This window comes from Oratosquilla oratoria, chromosome 1, assembly GCF_046742065.1.
Source record: "Oratosquilla oratoria isolate Oo_2021 chromosome 1, ASM4674206v1, whole genome shotgun sequence".
Classification (NCBI taxonomy): domain Eukaryota; kingdom Metazoa; phylum Arthropoda; class Malacostraca; order Stomatopoda; family Squillidae; genus Oratosquilla; species Oratosquilla oratoria.
Genome location: NC_134777.1, coordinates 77,946,360 through 77,964,209, shown reverse-complemented (window position 1 = coordinate 77,964,209; position 17,850 = coordinate 77,946,360). Strand labels below are relative to the sequence as shown.

The 17,850-nt window shown below is 41.4% G+C and overlaps 1 protein-coding gene across 9 annotated transcripts in view; it reads right to left on the bottom strand.

Annotated features, from left to right (window-relative positions):
* The window catches only part of LOC143041782 (putative GPI-anchor transamidase), a 48,666-nt gene extending 31,352 nt beyond the window's left edge, over window positions 1-17,314 (bottom strand). The window contains exons 1-5 of one of the 9 annotated variants that reach the window (XM_076172437.1): window positions 17,181-17,314; window positions 5,815-5,940; window positions 4,734-4,888; window positions 3,686-3,821; window positions 22-230 (exon numbers count right to left, since the gene is read on the bottom strand). In XM_076172437.1, the coding sequence (XP_076028552.1) occupies window positions 22-230; window positions 3,686-3,821; window positions 4,734-4,888; window positions 5,815-5,880 (566 nt within the window). In that variant the 5' untranslated portion in view covers window positions 5,881-5,940; window positions 17,181-17,314. Of the gene's footprint in view, window positions 1-21; window positions 231-3,685; window positions 3,822-4,733; window positions 4,889-5,814; window positions 5,941-14,752; window positions 14,876-14,930; window positions 15,258-15,303; window positions 15,325-17,180 lie in introns of those variants that run through there. The other 8 variants (XM_076172587.1, XM_076172292.1, XM_076213861.1 and 5 more) reach the window with 8 other exon arrangements.
* Between the last annotated feature and the right edge of the window lie 536 nt (window positions 17,315-17,850).

Genomic DNA, 17,850 nt, shown 5'->3' with positions numbered 1-17,850 from the left:
AGAAGTGGTACAATAACTTACCTCCTCTTCTGCCACATCTGTTCAAAAGCATCAGCAAGTTCCACATTGGTGATTTCCTCTGAATCCTGGAACTTGAGAAATCCATCCCCACCATGACCAGTCATATAAATGAGGATGTTTGAGCCATCATCAGTGAGGAGCCTTTTGGACCGTGGGGTACTTGGTGCCAAACGACCAGTCAGCAATCGTACAAAATTCTCCACTGTAACCTGCAGTACAAGAATTATTTATCTATTCTTGTCTTCCACTAACTACTTTTGTGATAATGAATTTGAAAGCATTGAAGGATAATTTGGACAGAAATAAAAATTAATACAAGAAGAAAGGAAAGTGATACCGACTGGTGGCAACTTCTTAAAAATATATTCATCTGTTCGGCAACCTTCGCTGCTACAGAAAGGATGTAGTGTACCAGTACAATAGATGGAGTTATTGATTAAACAAGGGAACAAATTCTACCATTTATAATGAGAGGCACACAAACACTTGCTGCAGCCACCACAAACACATCACACCCGCTACACTACATAGCAGAACACCCACACACACCAAGAAACATTAAAACAACACCCAAAGACCTGTATCACACACAGATACTCTCTTCTCTTCCTCCACAACCACCAAATACCAGCCTCCGGAAACATATTCATAATCATATCACTCACCGCTCCATTAACACACTGAAAGACAACACACTGCTGCATGCCAGACCCCCTGATATCCACCCTTCTGAATCCTCTCTCCCACGAAAGGACAGGGTCCACCTGGCCAGACTGTGGTGCGGCCACCACCCAGCACTTCTAAGCTACCAGAAGAGGCTGGATGACCACATTGTGAACAGCTGCCCAGGATGTAACACTTCACCCCATACCATACAACACATAATGGAAGACAGCATTATACACAATCATGCATGCAAACAACACAACATACACTCTATAAAGGATTTGTGGGAAAACCCAGTTTCGGCTGTGGCATTCCTTGGGGAGATGGGACTGCTCGGACAGACAGTCTAGGGAACGACAACAACAACAACAACTACCATTTATAATTTCAAGGCCTACTTCCATTTTTATTCTAAATGGGAGAAAAGAAAGAAAAACAATGACACATCTGACAGCTAAAAATACAAATTTCTAAATCTCCCATGGAAGAAAAATTGTGCTTAAAAGTGGCAGTTTGCCAACAAGATTGACGAGATAAACACTATATGAGGACGGAGCCTTTATTTGTATGACGTTTCGCTTATTACAGCTTTTTCAAGTACAAGTTGAGATACAAATGCTTGAGATTAAATAAGGGGAAAGGAGGGAACGGGGAGAGAAAAGGTGGGAGAAGGAAGAGGAGGAGGAGGAGGAGGAGAAGGGGGGGGGGGATTGGGCACTGGGAAAGGATGAGAATGCAGGCCCAAACGTCCGTGGGCGAAATGTCCACAAAGGGTGGTTTAAATATTTAATATTTTGCTGGCCATGGGTATTAGGGGAATAATGTGAGGAGATATGTTAAACATGCCCCTGTTTTGTTCAATAGTGTTCGTTCCTTGAATGATTGCTGCTTCTAAACACTTCCTGCGGATTTTGTCTGGTTCCCGTATCAGCAGCTCTGCATTCTTCCAGTCCATAAGATGGTTTTCCTTGTTTCTATGTGTCACACATGCATTGGTGGTGACATCATGCCTGACGTCGTAACGGTGTTCACGTATTCGTGTATTCAGGTCGCGTGACGTTTCTCCGATGTAAACTTTATCACATCCTGAACACGGAATACGATAAACACCGGCTTTGGTGCACCAAAGCCGGTGTTTATCGTATTCCGTGTTCAGGATGTGATAAAGTTTACATCGGAGAAACGTCACGCGACCTGAATACACGAATACGTGAACACCGTTACGACGTCAGGCATGATGTCACCACCAATGCATGTGTGACACATAGAAACAAGGAAAACCATCTTATGGACTGGAAGAATGCAGAGCTGCTGATACGGGAACCAGACAAAATCCGCAGGAAGTGTTTAGAAGCAGCAATCATTCAAGGAACGAACACTATTGAACAAAACAGGGGCATGTTTAACATATCTCCTCACATTATTCCCCTAATACCCATGGCCAGCAAAATATTAAATATTTAAACCACCCTTTGTGGACATTTCGCCCACGGACGTTTGGGCCTGCATTCTCATCCTTTCCCAGTGCCCAATCCCCCCCCCTTCTCCTCCTCCTCCTCCTCCTCTTCCTTCTCCCACCTTTTCTCTCCCCGTTCCCTCCTTTCCCCTTATTTAATCTCAAGCATTTGTATCTCAACTTGTACTTGAAAAAGCTGTAATAAGCGAAACGTCGTACAAATAAAGGCTCCGTCCTCATATGGTGTTTATCTCGTCAAGAAAAATTGTGCTGTTGTCTGTGTATGGTTAGGACAAGTAGTATATACCTGTATACTAAAAGGCCTTTTTTTCCATTATAAGGATGGTGGCTAAGTCAAAGTACACAACCATTCTACACCCATCCAAAACCTATTTGTTGTCCCTGATTTAATGCCACTGTTTTGTAATATGGCAATTCACCTCACCAACCATTCAAGAAATTTATGGAGCAAACAAGAAAGCCATCCTTATGGGCTGCATCATTTCCTCACCCATTTAAACCATTCTCCATCCATTCCTATCTTTTGCATTCTCTCTTCCTTGTTCAACAATCCTCTTACATCCAATGTCTCCTTCACCCCATCCCTTCATCTCATTCTTGGTCTTCCTCTTAAGTTCCTTCCATCTGCTTCTCCTTTCAACACTTTTTTACTCGTCTTTCTTCACTCATTTTTTTCAATGTCCAAACCATCTTATCACTCTTTGATCAACCTTATTTGCCAGCTGTCTATCTACCTCCACATTTTTGACTTTACATTCTTGTAATGAATACCATACTATGTAAATAGTTTATCTTTAGGCTCTTTCTCTCTACCTCTTTGAAACTCCAAGTCTCTGTACCATACAGAAAATCTACTAACACATTTTTTACTTAATGCTTGATTACTTTAATATGAGATTCACATTTTTTATCTTAGCATGGTTTAGGCCAGTGAAGTGATTTCAAAACACATGCCTGCTCAACTAGCACAGCATATCCACAAGCAACTGGCTCACATCCCACTTTCATTCACCAAATTGATACCCTGCCTAGCACCCTTGCATCCCTCACCACACTATCTATATGTGCATTGAACAACCCTCGTGACATTACACAACTCGGGCACTGCCTCACCCTCACCACAAGCCTCTCACTCTCTCCATTCCCAACCCTCAAATAAGCTCTACTTCTGACTGCCCTCAAAAGACTTTCTCTTATCCCAAACATCTGCAACATATGTAATTGTGCCTCTTATAATCCTGTCATATTCCCCAAATCCATGAAAACCTAAGACATCCTTACTCTTTGCCAAAAGCTTCTCACATATCTTACTACAAGTTTATATCTTATCAATTACTTTTGTCAATTTCTAAACACTCCTAAATCCACAATGCTTCATACCTCATTAAATTCATACAAATCTACAATTACTACATTACATATAGGAAAAAATAATATATATACATTGTCCTCATGTCTGTTTACTTAGGCTATTCCTATAATTTCCCCTACAACTATTCTAGAACCACCAGTTTTTCTTACCTCATACCCTCTGTAATCAACTTCAACATCTTCACCATACACATTGATGTGCTGGTATGCATTGTTAAAGACAGTTGCAGGGCGGGGGTTGCGGGGGTTGCAAGCCATATCATCTGCAACCATCAAGATGATCTGACTGAAAAACAATATAAAAAAATTGTATTCTATTTCTGCCACTTAAAAATGGATAAAATGTTTATTTGTTTACTTAATCAAAAGAAACTGTATTCTGAGTTTACTGATGAATAATTACTGTATCCCACCACAGCAAAACTGGGATATCTAGGAATAATATTGCACATAAAAGCCAACTTATGCCAATTAAAACTGGATGGTAAGGGACTTTTGTTGTAAAACTTGAAAGAAATCCTACAACAAATTTACAATTCGGGACAACAAAATTGAAAAAAAGCAGTAATTCAAAACTGTCCCCATTATCCAACATGATGAGCACAGCAAAGTTTTACTGTATAGGCTTTGATGTACAATTGTTTTGCCTTAATCCAAAATATGTTGCATTGATTATCACATTCAAAAGAACAAAGGAGGTGAAATAAATTTATACAGATTCATCCTTGAAAAGAAAATGGTCCCTAGACATATGAAATTTAGAAAAACAAAACTTGCTTACATCATCAAAAATGTGGAAGGCAGAGGTGGATGAAGTGAATTTCAGGAGAAGACCAGTAATAGGATGGATTGAGGGGATGAAGGGGGGCTTAAGCACAAAGTGAATGTCTGTCAGGCAAGGAGAGGAGATGGTAAGAGGTAGCAGCGAGTCTAAAGAAATTGTGAATAGCACAAAAATTAATCAAATAGATTGGCCGCAGCCTGAATGAAAGGATATGTTCCATCAGGTATAGATTTTTTTTTTTTTTTTAGATAACTATTAACCCTTCACTACCAAAAGGTACCACAAAGAGGGAAAACTAAACTGGCAGCAACCACAAGAAAAAGAATGGTACTTCTCATTATGGAAGGCATTAATACATTCACTAGGGACTTAAACAACAGGGTTAAACTTAATTGAACAAAAGTAAAGACTAACCTGTCTGGAATTCCGAGACGCTTAACAGAACGGTACATGGAAAGCACATTGGCAACATGGCGATAATTGAACCAAAAACGTGAAGTATCCACTAACACTGCCCAGTTGTTAGTGTGACTTTTACTCTTTATAAAGGCTTCATGAACTGTATTATGCTGTAAAGGAGTAAAGATCTTATTCATTTGAGTTCATACAGGTGTGTAGATAATGTATATACCTATATTTACCATGAAAAATCATCTTTATCAATACTGTAAAATATTGGATATAGGTACAATAATAAATGACGCATAAAAAGGGAAAAACTTCAAATCTAATGATAATGACAGTCTATCTATATACCAAAGGCTTTCTGCCCCTAACCAGGGAGGTAGCCAAGTCAAAAGGCATATTACCCATTCCCATCCCTTCCACTCCCATCCCTTTCCTCCTCTCATCTTAGCTCCTCATAGACGACGGGTCATCCCTGTATCCTGCCCACTGCTCTGTGTCAGAAGCAATGCAGCAAGACACAGCACATCCACAGCAAGGCTGCTTCACTTTATTAGCGACCCCCCATCTCCATCCCCTCAATCAGAAAAATAGGTGGGGAGAAATCCCTTCAGACTGTATCAAAATATAATTTGAATATAACCAGTTCCTAACCCCCCATCCCCCACTCTGTCCCTTTCTTGCATCACAGTATCATCTATACACAGCCATTCTCCACTCAACCCTATATTCTACCTTCTCTCTTCTTGTTCAACATCCCTTTCACCCCATCCATCCACCTCATCTTCAGTTGTCTCCTCAAGTTCACTCCTTCCACACCTCTTTTACTAATATTTCTTCACTCATTCTTTCCATGTGTCCAAGCCATCCCAATACTTTTTCATCTCCCCTATCTGTCATCTCTTTTTCCACCCCAGTTCTCCTCTTTGTTTCTCACTCTATCCAACCTTGTGACCCCACTATAGTTCTCAGACACTTCATCTCAAACACATTCAAACTTTTCCTCTCTGCCTTTCTTAAACTCCAAATCTCTGCCCCAGTGACAGTAATATTAATATAGACATTGTCTTTGTGCATATTCTATACTCACACACAATCCAGTTGTTAAAACCAGAAGTAATGCCAAAATATTCCTAAAGGTTCTCATATTAACCATTAGCTCAACAGCTACTTTTCATGGAACACAGCCAGCTTTATGTACAGCATGCAGGCTTTCCTGTAATATAAACTTATATCAATGGAAACATACATGATAACTGAAAATAACCAATTGTTGCCTTAAGTTTCAGAGTGGAAAACCTACAGCCCCATGGTGGCTGGCAACAGTCCTTGGGCCCTCCCATAGATTTCTCTGAGAAGAAACTTCAGACTGTTGTCTGTGTTGTATTAGTGTGGAATTGTTTCCATATCACCACCTAAAAGGGGCTGGGTAAGGGGAGCAGTCACCAACTGTCAGTTCTCTAGTGTATACAAAATAGAGCTGAAGCTAGCAGAGAGATCTTGAGCCCAGTCCTGAGATTGAATGTCAGCGTCTAAGGGCTACACCTCCTGATGGAGAAGAGGAGGCTAGTAGGTTTTGAAAATGGGCAGCTTCACTGTCCATTTGGCATGATCATCAAATGCAAATACTTATTGATCTCACAATAACAGCTGATGAAATAAATTCTTATACAATTCCTTCCTAATATGGTTTAACTAGGTCAGCATCTATGAATGGTTACCTGATGAAAAAATCCCACTGTCAGAGAAAGTAAACAGACGAAGAATAGAATTAACTGTATATTTCAACCACTCTCTGTGATCCTCTTTAGCAGATAGTTACATGGTGTACAAGTAAGAGTTATATAGTCAATACAAAGGGAACATGAGAAGGTGGCTCAAGTAACTGCCTTGGTAATGATTGCTGTCTTCCAGGCCATCTACACACAGAAAACCTACACATACAGGAAGCTATCTATATTTTTTCAGCCATCACCAAGACAAAATTAACCCTTTAGCGGGCAAGTAGCCATTCCGGGATACTTAATACTACGTTTTTTACGAAACGTATTGCAATACGTTGATAACGTAGACGGCTTGGGTTGGTTTCAGCTAATGAGGGAACTCCTTGGCTATTGTTCTGCACCAATCAGATCACGCTAACCCATGCGGGAGCTTGAGATGCGTGGACAGAAGCATGCAGTCTCTGTCTAGACGCTGTACCAGGCAAATCTACTTCGAGTTACTTCAACACACACGCCTCCCACACCCGCAATAATGAAGGTAGGTGTATAGAAATCTAATAGCACATAGCCAGATAAATATGTTCCAATGTGATATGGGTGTCAAGTGTAAAATGTGAAAAGAAATTGGTGAAAAATGATGGTGAAATAAGAGGGTGTCCCGCGCGGGACTTATGACCGGTTCACGGGAAACCATGTTAGTCCCGTATGGGATACTATGCCCGGTCTACGGGGAACCATATTAGTCCCATGCGGGACTTTCGGCCCGCTATGGGTATCTTATTTAACGAAATGTTTGGTGATTTATTCATGATGAAACAAACTTATGGTGATGTGGAACATTTATCTGGTTTGTGTGTGAGACCCATGTGGCATATTGCCTGAAAATACGGATGTTTTCTGTGATTACCTGCAATATATTTACTTATAGTGAAGATTATGGTGCATTATTTTGTGTTTTTAGTTAAATATGGCCCTATCATGCTTCCTCATTTCAGCCTTCGACATTCTACTCTGATGCTAGGAGGTTTACTCGTAGGCAGCAGGCTCAGAGGGAAAAGGAGACCCTCTCCAAATACCTGATTCCTCCCAACTGTTCCGACAGTGACATGGAGGTGGAGGATGATGCCCTGGATGATGTCTTTGACTGCGACCCTGACCCTGACTTCCTCCTCAACCTCCCTGATGATCTAACTCCCTCAACCTCAGGTAAGCAACGAAGCTAATGTTTTAAAGAGCAGGAGTGTTTGTTTTGGTGCCATGTTTAAAGGGCCAAGTGTTGTGATGTCATTGGCATTTAATTTGTGAGCCACAGACTTGAAGAGAAAGACGAAACAGACTCATGTTTTGCTGTGAGTCATTCATATGGGTGGCCTTTAAATGGCTGCAGTGACCGTTTTGCTGCCATTTTCAAAGGTACAAGTCTAGTCATTTGATTTATAGGGCCTCAGTGTTTGTTTTGTTCTTATTTTTAAAGGGTCAAGTCATGTGATTTAAAGGGCCTCAGTGTTTGTTTTGGTGTAAGCTTTAAAGGGACAAGTCATGTGATTTAAAGGGCCCCAGTGTTTATTTTGGTGTCATTTTTAAAGGGACAAGCCATGTGATTTAAAAGGCCCCAGTGTTTTTGTTATGTTTTTTTTTTTTTTTTTTTTTGCGTCATTTTTAAAGGGACAAGTGTTGTAATGTGATAGGCATGTATTTTCTCTTTCCATTATTACCATGTTTATTCTGCTTACATAACTTATCTATGATTATTTACTTACCACATTGTAATTACCTTAATTGTTTATACTTACCTCCTCAAGGCTGCACATTCACTCAGACTATTTACGTACCATTGTACTTACCTTAGTTGTTCATATTTATCTTCTCAAGGCTGCACATTCACTCAGACTATTTACTTACCATTGTACTTACCTTAGTTGTCCATACTTGTCTCCTCAATGCTCTGCATTCACTCAGACTATTTAATTAACTTTGTACTACCTTAATTGTCGATACTTAGCATCTTTGTTGTCCACAGGCGCTGTCACCAGGGTCAGGCCACAGCCAATGCCAGAGGAGGACACCACTGACAGTGAGGATGAAGAGGAAGCAACTGGACCGGCTCCCAAGAAGGCTAAGAGAGGCAAGAAAGATGTGCCACAAAGGACATGGAAGAAAGCGGACATCAGCTACCCTCCACTGCCTGACTTTACCCACCCTGCCCCTGATGCTCTTAGGTCGCCCTTTGAGTATTTCCAGGACATGTTCCCCACAGCCCTCCTGGAGGATATTGTATACCAAACAAACCTCTATGCCCGGCAGAAGAACGTCAACACCACCTTCCAGACAGACATGCATGAACTCATGGTGTTCATCGGCATCTTGCTGTACATGGGGGTCTGCATCTTGCCTTCAATTGAGGACTACTGGGGAACATACACAAGGGTGGTGCAGGTGGCTGACGGAATGTCCTCTAAACGGTTCCGGCTGATCAGATCCCTTCTACACTTCAACAACAATGAGAACCTTCCTGGCACCACTGACCGCTTCTTCAAAGTTCGTCCCCTCTTTGCTTTCCTGAACAGGCAGTTCCTGCAGGTGAAAGCAACCCCAACACAGTCCATCGATGAAGTCATGGTGTCCTACAAGGGCACCAGAGCTGGGACCCTGAGACAGTATATCCAGACAAAGCCGGACAAGTGGGGATTTAAGCTGTTCTGCCGGGCAAGCAATGATGGCTTCATCCATGATATCCTCATGTACCAGGGAGAGACTACCTTCAGCAGCCACCACACTCAGCTCTCCCAGGAGGAGTCACAACTGCTTGTTTCCACCAAGACCGTTCTTGTGTTGGCCAAGACCCTGAAGAAACCTTCTCAGTCAGCTATATATGCTGACAACTACTTCACCAGCATCGAGCTCGTGGAGTATCTGAAGGACAAGGTGGGCTGCCGATTCGTGGGGACGGCGAGGGTCAACCGTGTTGGGCGTGCTCCTCTGATGTCTACCAAGGAGCTGGACAAGAAGACGACTCCTCGAGGCCAATATGACTATTGCTCCATTAACGGGATCCTTGCCCTGCGATGGAAGGACAACAAGAACGTCACGGTCCTGTCGTCTGACGTCGGTGTCGAGCCCGTTGGCAAAGTGAGGAGGTACGACCGTAACACCAAGAAGAAGGTGGAGGTGCCCTGCCCCAACGTCATCAAGCAGTACAACGGGAAGATGGGAGGCATTGACAAGTCCGACATGCTCACCCACCTCTACAAGACCCCCATGCGAGCCAGGAGGTGGTACATGAGGCTCTTCGGGTATGCCCTAGACCTCTGTGTCTGCAATGCCTGGATCTTCTACAAGCGGGACTGTCAGGCCATCGGAGAGGATCCAATGACCCTAAAGCAGTTCAGGCTTGATATCAGCCGCATTGCCCGCTGCCAGAAGACCACGGTGTCCAGGATTACGAGGGCATCACCTGACCAGCCAATGTCCATTCCACGTCGGGGGCAAAGGGCCCAACTCCCCAGTGACCAGCAGCGCTATGACAACACAAAGCAACACATGCCCATCTTCGTCAGTAACCGGCAGACTTGCAAGCACTGCTCCACCAAGGTCACAATCCACCGCTCCAGGTGGATGTGCAATGTCTGCCAGATCGCGCTCTGCCTCTCGGAAGACCGCAACTGCTTCATCTTGTTCCACAACCCTCCCGCCAGAGGTGAGCAGCAGCCCTCAACTTCTGCCGCCTCTCCCTGAGCCCGTCTCCCATCCACTGATGTCCTCTGTTTGATTTTCCATGTGTTGGAATGTAAAATCATATATTTTTGCACTTTTTATAAGAAAAAACATTGAATTTCCCCTTGTGTTTTATTTCAAACAAGCATTATTTTTTAAGAAATATAGAAGAATTTATTGATTGTAAATAATATATTATATTAACAAACTATAAACAGAATTATATGGTAAATTATTTATACCCCATACCGGGCGAAGTAGCCCGGACGGGATATATATGGTTCTCCGTAGACCGGGCACAATATCCCGGACGGGACTAACATGGTTTCCCGTGAGCCGGGCGGTTAGCCCGCACGGGATACTTTATTGACAGAACATTGCATGCAATCAATGCCTCAAATCAAAAAATGTTCATGAGTAAAAGTGTCTTAGAAATGCATCTAGTTTATGACCCTAAGAGTAATTTTTGATACCTCAAGTATTTCTAGGTGTGCCCGCTAAAGGGTTAAATACAGTGTAGATTCTGGCCTATTTCTTAGAGCACTCAGGATCTGCAGGCAACCTTTTTTAGAAACTGAATTAGCCACAATACATTCACAATTTACAAAAATAGGTTATCCAAATTGTTTCCTATCAAAAGTGCTTAGCAAAGCTAAAATGAGTTTTTACAAAATTACTCCTAACACTAATAGTAAATTTGTTTGGGATAAGAAATGTATCACTCTACCTTTTAATAACACAATACAAGACATTTCAAAAGTATGTAATGATAAAATAAATGTCGTGTTCAACTATCCCAACAGCCTTTCAGTATAGAGCTAAGATAGATGACAGCCAAGAAGTCTACAAAATACCTTGTAGAGATTGTGAACTAGTTTATTAGGGTCAAACGGGAAGATCTCAAAACAAGAATTAAAGAACATAAGAACTCTGTGAAATATACACAAGAAAATTCTACCGTATTTCTACATACAATGAAAAACCATCGCATAAATTGGGAGAAAGCAGAAATCATCTATAATTCTAAGTGCAATTTCCAGAGGAAGATCATTGAGTCATCATTAACAAAAAATTACCCAAATTATAATACATCAAAAGGACAATGGTTATCAGACTGTTTAACAATATTAACAATAAAAAAAAATTTACCCAATGTAGATTGCCTGGAAGACAGCAGTCATTAACAAGGCAAAGTTACTTGAGCCACCTTCTCATGTTCCCTTTGTATCGACTATATAACTCTTACTCGTACACCATGTAACTATCTGCTGAAGAGGACCACAGAGTGGTTGAAATATACAGTGAATTCTATTCTTCATCCGTTTACTTTCTCCAACAGTGGGATTGTTTCATCTTATCTATGTGTCATGACATAGTCCCCCTCTGAATGGTTACTTATTAACCTCTTCAATACAAGTCAAATATTCACACACACATCAAGTTGCCTGATGTTTGATGATGAATCACAGTATGTGCATTACAAAATATAAAGTTACTACTGTTATACTGTACTCATTCTCTTTCACACAGAAAAAATTAGCAAGCCTGTTCACTGAATACAGGGTCTATCAAAATAAACACTATGTCTTGACAGAGGCTTTATTAATATGTTTCACTTGTTACAGCTTTTTCAAGTACTTAGTCATAATACACATGACTGAGATTAAATAAAAAGAACAGGGGGAATGAGGGAGGGAGGTTGAAATATTAGGAAAGGTTAAGAAGGTAGACTAAATATCTGGGAACAGGAAAGGTTAAGGGGATCACATGAAGAATCGTCACCCCAGACTTCAACAGGATGATAATTTTTCATGTGGGCCATCTTGGGTTTATGATTCTTCGGTTGTATAAGTTGATAGCAATAAGCATAACCCTCATTCAACCTAACCTAACCTAATCTTTATTCCACTGCTGATATTCAGCATACTGGGGTGACAATTCTTCAGATGGGATATCATGGGGTGATGATTCTTCATGTGGGCATTTTGGGGTGACAATTCTTCATGTGATCCAGTTAAGGACAGGATGGAACAATTGGCTGATGACATTAGCTCACAACCAAGGAACAAAAGGAAGGAAATAAGAAGGGTGAGCAATTATCTACTGAGGATGGACAACAACTTTAAGAGGAAAAAAGGGGATTTTGGAGGGCAACTAGGGTTATCTTAAAATTTTGTTGGCAATGTGTATTAAAGGAATTAGGTGGGGTGAGATATTGAACATGACCTGTTTTGTTCACCTAACCTAATTCCCTTAATAACCATTGCCAACAAAATCTTAAGCTATCCCTAGTTGCCCTCTAAAATCCCCTTTTTTCCTCTCAAAGTCATTGTCCACCCTCAATAGACAATTCCTCACCCTTCTTGTTTTCTTCTTCCTTTTGTTCCTTGGTTGTCAGCTGATGTCCTTTACCCAGTCAATTGTTCCATCTCATCTTTAACCTTTCCTGTTCCCACATTTGGTCCACCTTCTCCTTAACATTTCCTAATATTCAGTGATCTCCCTCCCACGACCTCCCTTTCTCTCTCTCCCTCCCCCCATACCCCCAGTTTTTATTTAATCTCAGTCATGTGTATTATGACTATATACTTGAAAAAGGTGTAACAAGTGAAACGTCATATTAATAAGGTCTCTGTCCTCACATGGTGTTTATTTCAATAGACTTGTTGGCAACTGCCACTTGCATACAATACGGGGGGTCATTCAGCCACAAAATAAATATTATCAGGAAGTTGACACCAGCATCCTTATATACCCCATTCATGGCTCATGATACACATATAGGCATAATTGTATTCAAAAAGAAGACAGCATACACATAACTTAATGGATTTTCCTATTTGTAGTCCATAATGAGTAGCAGAATAAGCAACCTTGAATCTGTGACAATGGGAGTGTTCCCTCAGACAAACATAAATGTCTGACAACACCTAAAACAAAACTCATAAATTGTACATAGTGATCTATTAATTCTTGTATTCAGTTTCACTGAATTATACAGCCCTATAGTATTCTGCAATATCCTCTGAGAAAGCCAACCAATTATATAAATCACTGGTCTGGAAGCTTGCTGGCTCAGCAGGTTAGGGCGTCGCTACTTGTGGCGAAGGTCGAGGTGAGGGCGGTTCAAATCCTCCCTCCGGCGAAGTTGAACCAAGGGTATGGTTCATTAAATTTCACGCTACAAAGTAACAAAGCCCTCTGTGAGGGGCACCATCCTAGCCTCCTGATGTGAGGGGGGGGGGAGGGTGATGTTAAACCATATCATCATCATCATCTGTCCACAGTTGGAATACACTGTTTTCATATGGTTCTCCATTTTCCACAATACACTATGTCCTAGGTTAGGGTGGGTAGGTTAATTATTGCCTTTCACCCCTCAAAGGCTGACAAAAATGACATGCATTCTCAGTTATGACAGACCAATTTTACTAATCTAAAAATTAAACCGTGCCATTACTACTCACGTCTTGTGAATTGTTAATATAAAGTTTCCTTGTAAAATTAGAAGATTTATTTGAAGCATAAATGAGAAAGAGAGAAACCCAAACTACCATCACAAGCCTAACCCTGACCAGCAACATTTTCTATATCATTGCATAGAAAAAGGAAAATTAACTAGGTATGTTTAAATCATACCAAAATTTTGTGTAAAAATATCTATGTCAGCAGCCAATATAAAATCATAGGCTCATGAAGCAAAGAATATAGTATTGCACTACAACCACATTTAACTACTGGTTCCATTCCACTATGATATAGACATATTTTTCATTTCCTCTTTTGCATTTAAAAGATCTATTTTTTTCTATGGTATGGTTAGGTTGGGTATGTAGGTTAGGAAGGTTTTCAAACACTAGTGTCACTCTGAATATTAATTTCTGTTCTGTAGAAAATGCCATTCATTCAATTATGTTTAAGTCATTATCAGGGACAAGATTTGGAAACTTTACTGTTAATAGGGCAATGGCAGGGGTGGTTTTCATCAAAATACAGAGGAACCAATGCTTTGAGATTCAAAGAATAGATCAGCAAGATCACTTCTACTGCGATGCTTTCTCAATATAAAAATCAAGACACCTTAGCCTGAAAATGACAAGATCCTGTTTATTGATACAGTGGGATGTGTGGAGTAATGCAGTTACCCAAACAATCAAGTTCATCGCTTCTATGGGAAGAAAATTAGCAGCATCTCTGATTTTCACATTTGCTAAATCTTGATTAACTTAATTGGCCCCCAGTGCAGAATAAGTCCCATCTCTCTATGGTAAATTGCTAATTTTCTTTGAGTTTTCATTAGAAAAATTACACCAACATTCTGTATTTGTTCATATTTCTAGCCTGTTACTTAGTGCTCAAATTACGGTTTGCAAAACCTGAGGCTGGGGCAACGTATTGGTTGGTTTACAGTACAGTAACTCTTTAAATTAATAATAATAGTAATAAGTTTGTTTGGCAAATAATATTACATGAAGTGCAGGTAATCATAATGACAAGAACACACAGTTCGAAATAATAATTGCAAATACAATTCAAGGGTCAATTCATCCCATCGCCAACTTGGCCCATCTACTCGACCAAGTCGCCTACCACAGTTAGGATAGAGTTACAGTAGACGAATTTATCATATTTTAATTTCTATGACCTCCGCATTTATCAAAACAAAAGATGGATTCTCAAGCAGCCGATAGGCAGAGTCGACGATGGCCCGAACTGGCCAGTAAACAATTCAAGTAATTGTAGGAACTATACCCTTTTCACTGTTTACCTATAATTATTATTATAATACAAAGAATAAAAGATCAGTCAATCCTACGTAACTGCCTTTTCATCGGTGAACTGACACACTTTATCAATTGCATGTGACACACTATTGTATATGGACACCGCAACCAGTTGTTTAAATAGGGTTCACACAAGCAATGTTGCAGCACCAAGTTCAGTTTTCTTTTTAACACCTTTTTCCTGCTGCTCGTTGATCACAGGATACTGGAGTTTATCCCTGCGCGCGCTAGCACACTTTGCGGCCGGTCTCGTACTAGCTAGTGTTTACAAACACCAACAGTAATCAACATGGCGACCCACGCATCACAACTAACCCAACCTAATGAAACTAATCTACTTAACCTAACCAAACTAACCTTGCTTCCCCCAAAGGGTCATGGCGAGCCACGTACCATCACCTAGCCCAACCTAACGAAACTAACATACATATACCAACGCCCCCCCCCCTTACAAGAAAGTTAGCCAAGTCCAAGGCATAAACCCACTCCCCCATTTCATCCCCACATACTCCACTCCCATTCACCACCCCTCTCTCTTTTCTTGACTCTTCCTGGATGACGGGTCATCCCTGCACCTGGCCCACTGCCCTGGGTCAGAAGCAATGTAGCAAGACACAGCTCACTCACAGCAAGGCCGCTTCGTTTAATCGGTGACCCACCTGCTCCGCGTCCTCATGCAGAAAAAGAGAGGACGGGGAGAAATCCCTTCAGACTGCGTCAAAATATCATTAATGCATACTCCCTCATCCTTCACCCACTCCCTTCCATGGATTACAACATCATCCATACACAACCATTATCCTCTCACCCCTATCTTCTGTCTTCCTTCCTCAACAGACATTCCCCTCTTTACCCAATGCCCCTTTTACTCCACCCATTCATCTCATTCCTGGTCGCTCCTTCATGTCCATTCCTTCCACCTCTGCCTTCCACACCTCTTTTACTAATCTTTCTTCATTCTTTCCATGTGTCCAAACTATCCCAATACTCTTTCATCAACCCTATCTCCCAATTCTCTTTCCACCCCTGCTCTCCTCACCTCGTTTCTCACTTTACCATACTTCTCAGGCATTTAATCTCAAACACAGTTAAAATCTTCCTCTCTTATGTTCCATGTACCTGCCCCATGCAGTGTTGTCGGCATAATCACTCCATACAATATCTTCTCAGCATCCATTCCCAAATATTTATTTCTCATTACATTTTTTAGCCCCCAAGACATTTACCTGCTTCTCTCAATCTATATTCTACCTCCACCTCCAGTCCCCCCCCTTTCCCGCCACATTCGCACCCAAGTATCTAAAGCTATCCACTTTCTCCAGTCTCTCTCCCTTTATACTTCCAAATTGTCACCTTATTCTCCCTTTGTAAATCTCATCACCTTACTTTTACCCACATTTATCTTCAATTTCCTTCTTCCGCACACCTTTCCAAACTCCGTCACTAACTTCCTTAATCCCTCCTCTGATCCCGCTACAAGCGCAGTGTCGTCAGTAAACAACAACTGGCTTATCTCCCATTTTTCTCAATTTTCTTTAACAATCTCCAATCCTAACTTAACCTAACAAAACCTAATTTAAATCTACCAAACTAATCTATCAAACCTTGCTTCCCCCCAAAATACACATTAAAAAAAATCACTGTAAGCTTTATAGGTAAATTGCGGTGGGTGTATATGGGGTTTAAATTACTTAGAATGAGAAGCTGTATCTGATGAACAAAAGAAAAGCCATGTTGGGACTGGTGAGAGTAAAAGAATGCCATAACACAAGCTTAATCAGATTTGATCTGGTTCAACTTAGAATACACCAGAAAGAAGCATTTTTGTCTCCAAGGATACATTTCACACACACACAACCTCGTGACGTAGTGGTTCGAGTTCCCGCCTGCCACTACGGCGTTCCGGGTTCGAATCCCGCCCAGAGCTGTAATTATTTCAGTATCGCTGCGCTTCGAGTTGTTACTCCAACACTCGTGATCCAATACCGTGGTGAATCACACAAATCTAAATTTAATTGTACGTTTGTTGGGCACTTGACTCACTAAAGGTGTTGTTACATCAGTAATTTTTTGGTAGGTTCTGTAATATTTGTATCTCTCTAGTCTCATGGTCCAAGTCATTTGGCATATTCAGCAATTGCATTTGCATTATTTGTTGTGGGCATCAGTTTAAGCCTCTATCACAATCTACATTACTATTATTTACTGTTATAACGGAGCGACGTATCACTTACCTTGTCCGCTTTAGTTCCTGGTTCTTCTTCGTTTAATACGACACTCGTCTCTAGTTTCTTTTTCACTCGAATCGCCACCTAATCCTACGTTAGCAAAGTTCTATTTACATTTTTCATCTACTGCGCCTCTATCACTCTCACCTCCCTCATCACACTCACATACACACTAGCCCAGCACACCAGCCAACGGCCCCATTCGTGCCAGGGTGCCGACCCGTACCCGTATCACATTCACCACATTCAAACCACACCGTCCCTTGATCTCGAGTTCAACCTATTTTTCGTCGTCTTCGTCTCCTACTGCGTACTCCTGCAGCTATATCGGAGGACGTCTCTCACGCTGCGTTCGTCGAGGTGTTGCTCCCCTATTCACTACCGCGTCGTGACTCTCTTCCTCGCTTCCTCCCACATGACGAAGATCCAGTATATGTCGCTGCACTCTCTCGACAGAGATGTTGTTCCGTGAATTTACTTCGTCACGATCCTCCTCGTCCACTGTGATGTGTATTTACTAACTTTCGGCTTTGCCCACTCCCCCCCCCCCACCTGTACTAAGACAGCACCTTCTTCAGCATTGGCCGGTAGCACCGCCGCTACCCTGGGATGCCCCCATTCATATTGAAATTAAGCTTTTTGTGGCACCGAGTATTCGTCTTGAGCTGGCCTAGAG